Source organism: Oncorhynchus keta, chromosome 35 (genome assembly GCF_023373465.1).
Source record: "Oncorhynchus keta strain PuntledgeMale-10-30-2019 chromosome 35, Oket_V2, whole genome shotgun sequence".
In the NCBI taxonomy this organism is placed as follows: domain Eukaryota; kingdom Metazoa; phylum Chordata; class Actinopteri; order Salmoniformes; family Salmonidae; genus Oncorhynchus; species Oncorhynchus keta.
The window spans coordinates 13,414,910-13,428,723 of NC_068455.1; the positions used below are offsets into that span (position 1 = coordinate 13,414,910).

Genomic DNA, 13,814 nt, shown 5'->3' on the forward strand with positions numbered 1-13,814 from the left:
TCCCCCTCTCTGTCTCTCCCTCCCTCACTCCACCTCTCCCTCCCTCCACCTCTCCCCCTCTCCCCTTCCCTCCCTCCCTCCCTCCTTCTCTCTCCCTCCTTCTACATCTCTCTCTCTCCCTCCTTCTACCTCTCTCTCTCTCCCTCCCTCTCCCTCACTCTTTCTCCCTCTTTCTCCCTCCCTCTCTCTCCCTCCCTCTTTCTCCCTCCCTCTCCCTGCACCTCCCCTTTTCCTCTATCTCACCGGTTTTATCTCTCTCTCTTTCCCTGTCCACCACTCTCTTGTTCTACCTCCCTCTCTAAAGATTGTGTACGATACTTTCTCTCTCTCTCCACCTCTCGCTCCCTCCACCTCTCTCCCTTTCTCTCCACCTCTCTCTCAGTTTCATCAATAGGAATAAGTGACTAAAATAACCAGAGTGAAGCAGGCAGAGTCGGGGTTACTTTACATTATAGTGGCTTCTGCCAAGGTCAGGGAGTTTCTGTTACGTTGCAAGGAGAGCAGGGGAGGGAGGGAGGAGTCGGCACTATGTCGGCATCCCAAATACTCTAATCCCTAACAGTGCACATATGAGCCCTAGTCAAATGTAGTGTACTATGTACCTTGCCAGTTTGGGGCCGTTCCAGCTCTCGTATTCCTAGCGCTCATGCAGTTCACATAATCCTTCCCTCTTCCTCTCCTCCTCTCTAAACTGCTGGAGTTATCGTGCTGTGCCCTGTAGATCATCAACTAGGTTCAGCCACGGGACTATTTGTTTTGTTGAGCGGATGGTCAATTACAAAATCATTTGTGGGCGGCCTCCCGGGTGGCACAGTGGCCTCCCGGGTGGCACAGTGGCCTCCCGGGTGGCACAGTGGCCTCCAGGGTGGCGCAGTGGCCTCCCGGGTGGCGCAGTGGCCTCCCGGGTGGCGCAGTGGTTAAGGGTGCTGTACTGCAGCGCCAGCTGTGCCACCAGACTCTGGGTTCGCGTCCAGGCTCTGTTGTAACCGGCCGCAACCGGGAGGTCCGTGGGGCGAAGCACAATTGGCCTAGCGTCGTCCGGGTTAGGGAGGGTTTGGCCGGTAGGGAAATCCTTGTCTCATCGCGCACCAGCGACTCCTGTGGCGGGCCGGGCGCATTGCGCGCTAACCAAGGTTGCCAGGTGCACAGTGTTTCCTCCGACACAAGAAGCAGTGCGGCTTGGTTGGGTTGTGTATCGGAGGACGCATGACTCTCCCGAGCCCGTTGTAGCGATGAGACAAGATAGTAGCTACTGAACAATTGGATACCACGAAATTGGAGAGAAAAAGGGGTAAAAATTCAACAACAAAAACAAATAAATAAATAAATAATTTGTGGACTGCAAATTGACCGCAAGAAGCCAAAACAAATATAATATTTTACTAAACACAATCATTTCAAACCTTGCTTCCATTTGTATACGTCATTCTATTATGTGTGGGAATACTGTGGAACAGATTTAATCACCTAGAGCTGATTTCCTGTCGTTTTTACAGTCTGATATGTCCAACAATTAAAAATTCCCAAACAAATATAAATTTTTTGGGGGGCTCAGAAAACTTGGGAGCCCAAAGAAAAGCACCAACGACCAACCAGTAGAGGAACCCTGCTTTGGATGGATGGCAGAACCCCTTCCCTTTATTCAACCTGCTATGTATCCCTCCCTCCCTCCATCCATCCCTCCATCCTCCCTCCTCCCTGTGGATTAGGTTCACTTAGAGAGGTACGATATCTGGCCATACAGCATGTGGATTAGGTTCATTTAGAGAGGTACGATATCTGGCCATACAGCATGTGGATTAGGTTCACTTAGAGAGGTACGATATCTGGCCATACAGCATTTGGATTAGGTTCACTTAGAGAGGTACGATATCTGGCCATACAGCATGTGGATTAGGTTCACTTAGAGAGGTACGATATCTGGCCATACAGCATGTGGATTAGGTTCACTTAGAGAGGTACGATATCTGGCCATACAGCATGTGGATTAGGTTCACTTAGAGAGGTACGATATCTGGCCATACAGCATGTGGATTAGGTTCACTTTAGAGAGGTACGATATCTGGCCATACAGCATGTGGATTAGGTTCACTTAGAGAGGTACGATATCTGGCCATACAGCATGTGGATTAGGTTCACTTAGAGAGGTACGATATCTGGCCATACAGCATGTGGATTAGGTTCACTTAGAGAGGTACGATATCTGGCCATACAGCATGTGGATTAGGTTCACTTAGAGAGGTACGATATCTGGCCATACAGCATGGTTCACTTAGGATTAGGTTCAGCATGTGGATTAGGTTCACTTAGAGGTACGATATCTGGCCATACAGCATGTGGATTAGGTTCACTTAGAGAGGTACGATATCTGGCCATACAGCATGTGGATTAGGTTCACTTAGAGAGGTACGATATCTGGCCATACAGCATGTGGATTAGGTTCACTTAGAGAGGTACGATATCTGGCCATACAGCATGTGGATTAGGTTCACTTAGAGAGGTACGATATCTGGCCATACAGCATGTGGATTAGGTTCACTTAGAGAGGTACGATATCTGGCCATACAGCATGTGGATTAGGTTCACTTAGAGAGGTACGATATCTGGCCATACAGCATGTGGATTAGGTTCACTTAGAGAGGTACGATATCTGGCCATACAGCATGTGGATTAGGTTCACTTAGAGAGGTACGATATCTGGCCATACAGCATGTGGATTAGGTTCACTTAGAGAGGTACGATATCTGGCCATACAGCATGTGGATTAGGTTCACTTAGAGAGGTACGATATCTGGCCATACAGCATGTGGATTAGGTTCACTGTGGATTCTGGCCAGCATGTTTAGGTTCACTTAGAGAGGTACGATATCTGGCCATACAGCATGTGGATTAGGTTCACTTAGAGAGGTACGATATCTGGCCATACAGCATGTGGATTAGGTTCACTTAGAGAGGTACGATATCTGGCCATACAGCATGTGGATTAGGTTCACTTAGAGAGGTACGATATCTGGCCATACAGCATGTGGATTAGGTTCACTTAGAGAGGTACGATATCTGGCCATACAGCATGTGGATTAGGTTCACTTAGAGAGGTATGATATCTGGCCATACAGCATGTGGATTAGGTTCACTTAGAGAGGTACGATATCTGGCCATACAGCATGTGGATTAGGTTCACTTAGAGAGGTACGATATCTGGCCATACAGCATGTGGATTAGGTTCACTTAGAGAGGTACGATATCTGGCCATACAGCATGTGGATTAGGTTCACTTAGAGAGGTACGATATCTGGCCATACAGCATGTGGATTAGGTTCACTTAGAGAGGTACGATATCTGGCCATACAGCATGTGGATTAGGTTCACTTAGAGAGGTACGATATCTGGCCATACAGCATGTGGATTAGGTTCACTTAGAGAGGTACGATATCTGGCCATACAGCATGTGGATTAGGTTCACTTAGAGAGGTATACGATATCTGGCCATACAGCATGTGGATTAGGTTCACTTAGAGAGGTACGATATCTGGCCATACAGCATGTGGATTAGGTTCACTTAGAGAGGTACGATATCTGGCCATACAGCATGTGGATTAGGTTCACTTAGAGAGGTACGATATCTGGCCATACAGCATGTGGATTAGGTTCACTTAGAGAGGTACGATATCTGGCCATACAGCATGTGGATTAGGTTCACTTAGAGAGGTACGATATCTGGCCATACAGCATGTGGATTAGGTTCACTTAGAGAGGTACGATATCTGGCCATACAGCATGTGGATTAGGTTCACTTAGAGAGGTACGATATCTGGCCATACAGCATGTGGATTAGGTTCACTTAGAGAGGTACGATATCTGGCCATACAGCATGTGGATTAGGTTCACTTAGAGAGGTACGATATCTGGCCATACAGCATGTGGATTAGGTTCACTTAGAGAGGTACGATATCTGGCCATACAGCATGTGGATTAGGTTCACTTAGAGAGGTACGATATCTGGCCATACAGCATGTGGATTAGGTTCACTTAGAGAGGTACGATATCTGGCCATACAGCATGTGGATTAGGTTCACTTAGAGAGGTACGATATCTGGCCATACAGCATGTGGATTAGGTTCACTTAGAGAGGTACGATATCTGGCCATACAGCATGTGGATTAGGTTCACTTAGAGAGGTACGATATCTGGCCATACAGCATGTGGATTAGGTTCACTTAGAGAGGTACGATATCTGGCCATACAGCATGTGGATTAGGTTCACTTAGAGAGGTACGATATCTGGCCATACAGCATGTGGATTAGGTTCACTTAGAGAGGTACGATATCTGGCCATACAGCATGTGGATTAGGTTCACTTAGAGAGGTACGATATCTGGCCATACAGCATGTGGATTAGGTTCACTTAGAGAGGTACGATATCTGGCCATACAGCATGTGGATTAGGTTCACTTAGAGAGCAATATACCAATACACAAATCCGTACCCAACAGAAAACTGACTCTCTCTCTCTCTCTCTCTCTCTCTCTCTCTCTCTCTCTCTCTCTCTCTCTCTCTCTCTCTCTCTCTCTCTCTCTCTCACTCTCTCTCTCTCTCTCTCTCTCTCTCTCTCTCTCTCTCTCTCTCTCTCTCTCTCTCTCTCTCTCTCTCTCTCTCTCTCTCTCTCTCTCTCTCTCTCTCTCTCTCTCTCTCTCACACACACACACACACACACACACACACACACACACACACACACACACCGACAGCCTGGCTGCCCTCTGAGAAGGGAGAGAAGAGAGAGAGGGGGATAGGAAGATAAGAGGGGGACACAGAGGTGACCAGGGTCACTGTTTCCAGATCTATTTAAAGCTTTTTACTATCTTTTGTTTATTTAACATGTTCTACATTACTGTGTTAAATTCATCCACACTGAACACACCCGAAGAATAATTCAAAATGGCCACAGCGTTCAAGGAGAAACCATACATTGTTCATTTTCATTCACTTGGCATTGCCTGTCAGTTCAGCCAGTGCAGAGCTGGCTGTGCCAGGAATGTAGTGAGAATGAAGACAGTAATGTCACTAAGCAGGAGGCAGGACTCACATTTTGTTGGGCGCTCCAGTTTCCGCCTGCCTCGTTTCTTGCGTGGCGGAGTTGTCAGAGTCTCCTCTTTGTCTTTCTCAGAGTCCTCCTGCTCGTCCCAGCTCGGATCCCGGCTCGGCTCCCGGCTCACTAGAAACCTGTTCTCCAGAGAGCGGGGGCTCCGGCTCTTTTGCAGGAGGGTGGGTGGTCCTAGGGGACCGTCTTCAGACTGACTGGCACTGGGGGAACCAGGGGCATCTGGTAACCCGTTCTTCTCTGGACCTTTCCTCTCTTGCTTTGGGCAGCTGCTGGCATCAGCCTGGGTCCTGTCTCTGTCTGTGTGCCCGCTGCTGGCATCAGCCTGGGTCCTGTCTCTGTCTGTGTGCCCGCCGCTGGCATCAGCCTGGGTCCTGTCTCTGTCTGTGTGCCCGCTGCTGGCATCAGCCTGGGTCCTGTCTCTGTCTGTGCGCCCGCTGCTGGCATCAGCCTGGGTCCTGTCTCTGTCTGTGTGCCCGCCGCTGGCATCAGCCTGGGTCCTGTCTCTGTGCCCGCTGCTCATGACTCCATTCTGCACCTGCGCCACAGACACTCTCTCTATTTCCGCTGCCACCCCGGTGAGACTGAGGCCTCCGGGCACACTGTCCTTCACAGACACACTGCCCTCCGCCTGCAGGTAAAGGAAGGAGTTAAGCTATTAGGAAGATTATAGTGGAGTGGATATTATTGCCAATCATTTCACGTTGTTAGCCAATAACCTTAAGGACAATGGAGTCATTTTTATTCTATGTTAGTTAACCTTTAGTACAAGTATTTTGTTTAAGTTTCACTGCATCACTTTAATCTTTATTTGAATGAATCACACAATTCAGTATATTGGTATGCTTCAGTAGCCTGAGGTCCTGTCTGCCTGCGCCTGTAACTGCTGGAGCTCCAAACATCAGTCAATACAGTCCAACTGTACCAATAACCTCAAGTAGATAACTGTATTATAGTGGGACACCCTGTGAACTCGCTGTGCGTTGGTTGTGTGCTGTAACTCAACTATTCACTGCATCACTGTAGTGCACAAATATGAGAGGAATGTTGGCTTTTTGTCAAAGGCAGGAAATCTTTCATTTTATTGACGTGGGACTCGCCCCTGGAAACCATTTCATGCTGTAAAGAGAAGTATTTACTCATCTCTGTTCCAGCAGAAGAACAGAGATTCTCCAACCCAATGACACCATAGCACAGCCAAACAACGTTATCTGTCTGGTATTATCTGCGCGTGATTCAACTACATTGTAAATCTATATAATCGTACAGTGGGGCAAAATAATATTTAGTCAGCCACCAATTGTGCAAGTTCTCCCACTTAAAAATATGAGAGAGGCCTGTAATTTTCACCATAGGTACACTTCAACTATGACAGACAAAATGAGAAAAAAAATCCAGAATATCACATTGTAGGATTTTTTAATGAATTTATTTGCAAATTATGGTGGAAAATAAGTATTTGGTCACCTACAAACAAGCAAGATTTCTGGCTCTCACAGACCTGTAACTTCTTCTTTAAGAGGCTCCTCTGTCCTCCACTTGTTACCTGTATTAATGGCACCTGTTTGAACTTGTTATCAGTATAAAAGACACCTGTCCACAACCTCAAACAGTCACACTCCAAACTCCACTATGGACAAGACAAAAGACCTGTCAAAGGACACCAGAAACAAAATTGTAGACCTGCACCAGGCTGGGAAGACTGAATCTGCAATAGGTAAGCAGCTTGGTTTGAAGAAATCAACTGTGGGAGCAATTATTAGGAAATGGATGACGTACAAGACCACTGATAATCTCCCTCGATCTGGGGCTCCACGCAAGATCTCACCCCGTGGGGTCAAAATGATCACAAGAACGGTGAGCAAAAATCCCAGAACCACACGGGGGGACCTAGTGAATGATCTGCAGAGAGCTGGGACCAAAGTAACAAAGCCTACCATCAGTAACACACTACGCCGCCAGGGACTCAAATCCTGCAGTGCCAGACGTGTCCCCCTGCTTAAGCCAGTACATGTCCAGGCCTATCTGAAGTTTGCTAGAGAGCATTTGGATGATCCAGAAGAAGATTGGGAGAATGTCTTGAACTTTATGAACTTTTTGGTAAAAACTCAACTCGTCTTGTTTGGAGGACAAAGAATGCTGAGTTGCATCCAAAGAACACCATACCTACTGTGAAGCACGGGGGTGGAAACATCATGCTTTAGGGCTGTTTTTCTGCAAAGGCACCAGGACGACTGATCCATGTAAAGGAAAGAATGAATGGGGCCATGTATCGTGAGATTTTGAGTGAAAACCTCCTTCCATCAGCAAGGGCATTGAAGATGAAATGTGGCTGGGTCTTTCAGCATGACAATGATTCCAAACACACCGCCCGGGCAATGAAGGAGTGGCTTCGTAAGAAGCATTTCAAGGTCCTGGAGTGGCCTTGCCAGTCTCCAGATCTCAACCCCATAGAAAATCTTTGGAGGGAGTTGAAGGTCCGTGTTGCCCCAGCAACAGCCCCAAAACATCACTGCTCTGGAAGAGATCTGCATGGAGGAATGGGCCAAAATACCAGCAAGTGTATGAAAACCTTGTGAAGACTTATTGACCAAATACTTATTTTCCACCATAATTTGCAATTAAATTCATTAAAAATCCTACAATGTGATTTTCTGGATTTTTTTCCTCATTTTGTCTGTCATAGTTGAAGTGTACCTATGATGAAAATTACAGGCATCTCTCATCTTTTTAAGTGGGAGAACTTGCACAATTGGTGGCTGACTAAATACTTTTTTGTCCCACTGTATATATCTATATCACCAGGCATGTCTCTACTCTTTTCAGATAAGTACATATAAAAATCACACGTCAAGTATCTCATATTACATGTTGATCACAAGATATACACCTCTTTTTAGTGACCTAGAAAATTAACTCCTTTTAAAATGCTTGAAGAAGAGGACATGTGAGCTGGTGGGAGAGCAATCTTTTCTCCGCAGTGTCTCTGCTAGAGACTAAAAATAGTGTTAAAAATCTTTTCGGAGACAATTCCATTACTAGGTCACAGCAAAGGAAAGTAGAGCATTTCTACTAGCGAGATGAGATTGGCCTGTCTGTCAACACTGAGATTGGCCTGTCTGTCAACACTGAGATTGGCCTGTCTGTCAACACTGACAACATCATGTCTGAAGCATCGATTGTCTCAGACAGGCAGAAGGACGGACAGATACAGAGTGAAAGACAGAGACAGGCAGGTAGGCAGAAAGGCAGGCAGGCAGGTAGAAAGGCAGGCAGGCAGGCAGAGAGGCAGGCAGGCAGGTGGGCAGAAAGGCAGGCAGAAAGGCAGGCAGAAAGGCAGGCAGAAAGGCAGGCAGTTAGGCAGAAAGGCAAGCGGGCAGGCAGGCAGCGGCAGGGAGTGAGACAGAGACAGAAAGACAGGCAGGCAGAAAGACAGACAGGCAGACAGACAGACAGGCAGGCAGACAGGCAGGGAACAAGAGAGAGACAGAGACAGAAAGACAGACAGGCAGGCAGGAAGGCAGACAGACAGAGGCAGGGACTGAGATCGAGACAGAGACAGAAAGACATACAGGCAGGCAGACAGGCAGGGAATGAAAGAGAGACAGAAACAGACAGGCAGGAAGGCAGGCAGGGAACGAGAGAGAGAGAGACAGATACAGACAGGCAGGAAGGCAGGCAGGCAGGGAATGAGAGAGAGAGAGAGAGAGAGAGAGAGAGAGAGAGAGAGAGAGAGAGAGAGAGAGAGAGAGAGAGAGAGAGAGAGAGAGAGAGAGAGAGAGAGAGAGAGAGAGAGAGAGAGAGAGAGAGAGAGAGAGAGAGAGAGAGAGAGAGAGAGAGAGAGAGAGACAGAAACAGACAGGCAGGAAGGCAGGCAGGCAGGCAGGGAACGAGAGAGAGAGAGAGACAGAAACAGACAGGCAGGAAGGCAGGCAGGCAGGGAACGAGAGAGAGAGAGACAGAAACAGACAGGCAGGAAGGCAGGCAGGCAGGGAAGGAGAGAGAGAGAGAGACAGAAACAGACAGGCAGGAAGGCAGGCAGGCAGGGAACGAGAGAGAGAGAGAGACAGAAACAGACAGGCAGGAAGGCAGGCAGGCAGGGAACGAGAGAGAGAGAGAGAGACAGAAACAGACAGGCAGGAAGGCAGGCAGGCAGGGAACGAGAGAGAGAGAGACAGAAACAGACAGGCAGGAAGGCAGGCAGGCAGGGAAGGAGAGAGAGACAGAGACAGACATGCAAGCAGGAAGGCAGGCAGGCAGACAGATGCAGGGAACAAGAAAGAGACAGAGAATGAGAGACAGACACACCCACACAGAGACAGGTGCAGTATGTACATCTGACTATGTTAGCAACAGTCTCATGCCTAATGAGACAAGAGATCTGACACTTCAGAACATGTTGTTGATGTTGTGGGAAATGATTTTATTATATCAGACTAATGACTGTGTCTTTTCATTCCTTACCAGGCTCTTTAGAGAAGCCAATCCTAATTATACTGCGATGTGGACGGAGTAGAACTAAAACATATCCACTGTTAAATCCAGAAAGCTGATGTTCTGAAAGAGCTTCAAAATTTGGACCCATACAAATCAGCTTGGCTAGACAATCTGGACCCCTACAAATCAGCTGGGCTAGACAATCTGGACCCCTACAAATCAGCTGGGCTAGACAATCTGGACCCCTACAAATCAGCTGGGCTAGACAATCTGGACCCCTACAAATCAGCTGGGCTAGACAATCTGGACCCCTACAAATCAGCTGGGCTAGACAATCTGGACCCCTACAAATCAGCTGGGCTAGACAATCTGGACCCCTACAAATCAGCTGGGCTAGACAATCTGGACCCCTACAAATCAGCTGGGCTAGACAATCTGGACCCCTACAAATCAGCTGGGCTAGATAATCTGGACCCCTACAAATCACCTGGGCTAGACAATCTGGACCCCTACAAATCAGCTGGGCTAGACAATCTGGACCCCTACAAATCAGCTGGGCTAGACAATCTGGACTCTCTCTCTCTAAAATGATCCGCCGCAATTGTTGCAACCCCTATTACTAGCCTTTTCAACCTCTCTTTCATATCGTCTGAGATCCCCAAAGATTGGAAAAATGCCGCGGTCATCCCCACTCTTCAAAGGGGGAGACATTCTAGACCCACACTGTTACAGACCTATATCTATCCTACCCTGCCTTTTTAAGGTCTTCGAAAGCCAAGTGAACAAACAGATCACCGACCATTTCGAATCCCACCGTACCTTCTCCGCTATGCAATCTGGTTTCCGAGCTGGTCATGGGTGCACCTCAGCCATGCTCAAGGTCCTAAATGATATCATAACCCACCATTGATAAGAGACAATACTGTGCAGCTGTATTCATCGACCTGGCCAAGGCTTTCGACTGTCAATCACCACATCCTCATCGGCAGACTCGACAGCCTTGGTTTCTCAAACGATTGCCTCGCCTGGTTCACCAACTACTTCTCTGATAGAGCTCAGTGTGTCAAATCGGATGGCCTGTTGTCCGCACCTCTGGCAGTCTCTTTGGGGGTGCCACAGGGTTCAATTCTCGGGTCGACTCTTTTCTCTGTATACATCAATGATGTCGCTCTTGCTGCTGGTGATTCTCTGATCCACCTCTACGCAGATGACACCATTCTGTATACTTCTGGCCCTTCTTTGGACACTGTGTTAACTAACCTCCAGACGAGCTTCAATGCCATACAACTCTCCTTCCGTGGCCTCCAACTGCTCTTGAAATGCAAGTAAAACTAAATGCATGCTCTTCAACCGATCGCTGCCCACACCTGCCCGCCCGTCCAGCATCACTACTCTGGACAGTTCTGACTTAGAATATGTGGACAACTACAAATAGCTAGGTGTCTGGTTAGATTGTAAACTCTCCTTCCACACTCACATTAAGTTTCTCCAATCCAAAATTAAATCTAGAATCGACTTCCTATTTCACAACAAAGCTTCCTTCACTCATGCTGCCCCTTGTAAAACTGACCATCCTACCGATCCTCGACTTCGGCGATGTCATCTATAAAATAGCCTCCAACACTCTACTCAACAAACTGGATGCAGTCTATAACAGTGCCATCCGTTTTGTCACCAAGGCCCCATATACTACCCACCACTGCGACCTGTATGCTCTCGTTGGCTGGCCCTCGCTTCATATTTGTCACCAAACCCACTGGGTCCAGGTCATCTATAAGTCTTTGCTAGGTAAAGCCCTTCCTTATCTCAGCTCACTGGTCACCATAGCAGCACTCACCCATAGCACGCGCTCTAGCAGGTATATTTCACTGGTCACCCCCAAGGTCAATTCCTCCTTTGGCCGCCTTTCCTTCCAGTTCTCTGCTGCCAATGACTGGAACGAATTGCAAAAATCACTGAAGCTGGAGACTCATATCTCCCTCTCTAACTGTAAGCACCAGCTGTCAGCACAGCTCACAGATCACTGCACCTGTACATAGCCCATCTGTAAACAGCCCATCCAACTACCTCATCCCAATTCTGTTATTTATTTTTTTGCTCCTTTGCACCCCAGCATCTCTACTTGCACATTCATTTTCTGCACATCTATCACTCCAGTGTTTAATTGCTCAACTGTAATTATTTGCCACTAAGAACTATTTATTGACTTATCTTACCTCATTTGCACACACTGTATATAGATTTTTCTATTGTGTTATTGACTGTATGTTTGTTGATTCCATGTGTAACTTTGTGTTGTTGTTTGTGTCGCACTGCTTTACTTTATCTTAGGCCAGGTCGCAGTTGTAAATGAGAACTTGTTCTCAACTTTCCACCTGGTTAAATAAAGGTAAAATAAATAAAATACACATTTGTCAAGCTATTTTCAGAGAAGAGTTCTGAAAGCAAACTCCACTGATTTCTCACTGACATAAGAAAAAAAGGATAGTTTCAAAACATTGTGAGATGAACTCCCTGACTAATTGGTTAGTTTCAGTGAGATGAACTCCCTGGCTAATTGGTTAGTTTCAGTGAGATGAACTCCCTGGCTAGATAATGAGAGTTTCAGTGAGATGAACTCCCTGGACTAATTGGTCAGTTTGAGTGAGATGAACTCCCTGGCTAATTGGCTGCCATTTGAGATGAACTCCCTGGCTAATTGGTCTGTTTCTCAAACTAGACACTGAACTCCCTCCCTAATTGGTCATTTCAGTTAGATGAACTCCCGCTGTTCTGTGAATTGGTCAGTTTCAGCGTGAGATGAACTTCAGTTTCTAATTGGTCAATTTCTGAATGAACTCCCGGCTAATAATGGTCAGTTTCAGAAGAAACTCTTCATTTCTGGACATTTTGAGCCTGTAATTAAATGCTGATGCTGAACTCAACTTGCTAAAGATGGCCAGTTTTATTGAATGAACTTTTCAGCTGGCTAATTGATTGCAAAAGTTTTATAATGATCAATTAGCCTTTTAAAATTATCAACTGGCTAATTGGTCAGTTTCAGTGAGATGAACTCCTCTGGCTAAGATATGGTCCAGTTTTTTTTTTATTGATCAGCTGAATTCCCATAGCTAATTGGTCAGTTTCAGTGAGATGAACTCCCCTGGCTAATTGGTTAGTTTCAGTGAGATGAACTCCCCTGGCTAATTGGTTAGTTTCAGTGAGATGAACTCCCCTGGCTAATTGGTCAGTTTCAGTGAGATGAACTCCCCTGGCTAATTGGTCAGTTTCAGTGAGATGAACTCCCCTGGCTAATTGGTCAGTTTCAGTGAGATTAACTCCCCTGGCTAATTGGTCAGTTTCAGTGAGATTAACTCCCGTGACAATTTTTTTTTAAATTTTCTCCCCAATTTTGTGGTATCCCAATTGGTAGTAGTTACAGTCTTGTCTCATTGCTACAACTCCCGTACGGACTCGGGAGCGGCGAAGGTCAAGAGCCATTGTCACGCCCTGACCTTAGAGAGCCTTTTAATTTCTCTATTTGTTTCGGTCGGGGTGTGATTTGGGTGGGCATTCTAGCTTTCCTATTTCTTTGTTTGGCCTGGTATGGTTCCCAATCAGAGGCAGCTGTCTATCGTTTCTCTGATTGGGGATCATACTTAGGCAGCCTTTTTTCCCCCTTTATTTGTGGGATCTTGATTTTGTATAGGTGTTGTGTAGCCTGCAGAACTTTATGTTTGTTTTATATTTTGTTGTTTTCGGTCTTCATTTTAAATAAAGTAAGATGTTCGCCTACCACGCTGCACCTTGGTCTAATTCATCCAACGAACGAAACAGCCATGCATCCTCCGAAACACAATCCAACCTAGCCGCACTGCTTCTTAGCACAACGCACATCCAACCCGGAGGCCAGCCGCACCAATGTGTCGGACGAAACACTGTACACCTGGCGACCTGCTCAGCGTGCACTGCACCCGGCCCGCCACAGGAGTCGCTACTGCGCGATGAGACAAGGAGATCCCTGCCGGCCAAACCCTCCCTAACTCAGACGACACTGGGCCAATTGTGCGCCGCCACATGGGCCTCACGGGCGGCTGCGACAGAGCCTGGGCTCGAACCCAGAATCTCTGGTGGCACAGCCTTAGACCACTGTGCCACCCGGGCGCCACCCGGGAGGCCCCTCCTCTGGCTAATTGGTTAGTTTCAGTGAGATGAACTCCCCTGGCTAATTGGTCAGTTTCAGTGAAATGAACTCCCCTGGCTAATTGGTCAGTTTCAGTGAGATGAACTCCACTAG

The 13,814-nt window shown here is 47.0% G+C and overlaps 1 protein-coding gene across 1 annotated transcript in view; it reads right to left on the reverse strand.

The window, feature by feature from the left end:
- The window catches only part of LOC118368079 (DNA (cytosine-5)-methyltransferase 3A-like), a 76,116-nt gene that overhangs the window by 54,961 nt on the left and 7,341 nt on the right, over positions 1-13,814 (reverse strand). The window contains exon 4 of the mRNA XM_052496600.1: positions 5,087-5,732. Within this exon, the coding sequence (XP_052352560.1) occupies positions 5,087-5,732 (646 nt within the window). The remainder of the gene's footprint in view (positions 1-5,086; positions 5,733-13,814) is intronic.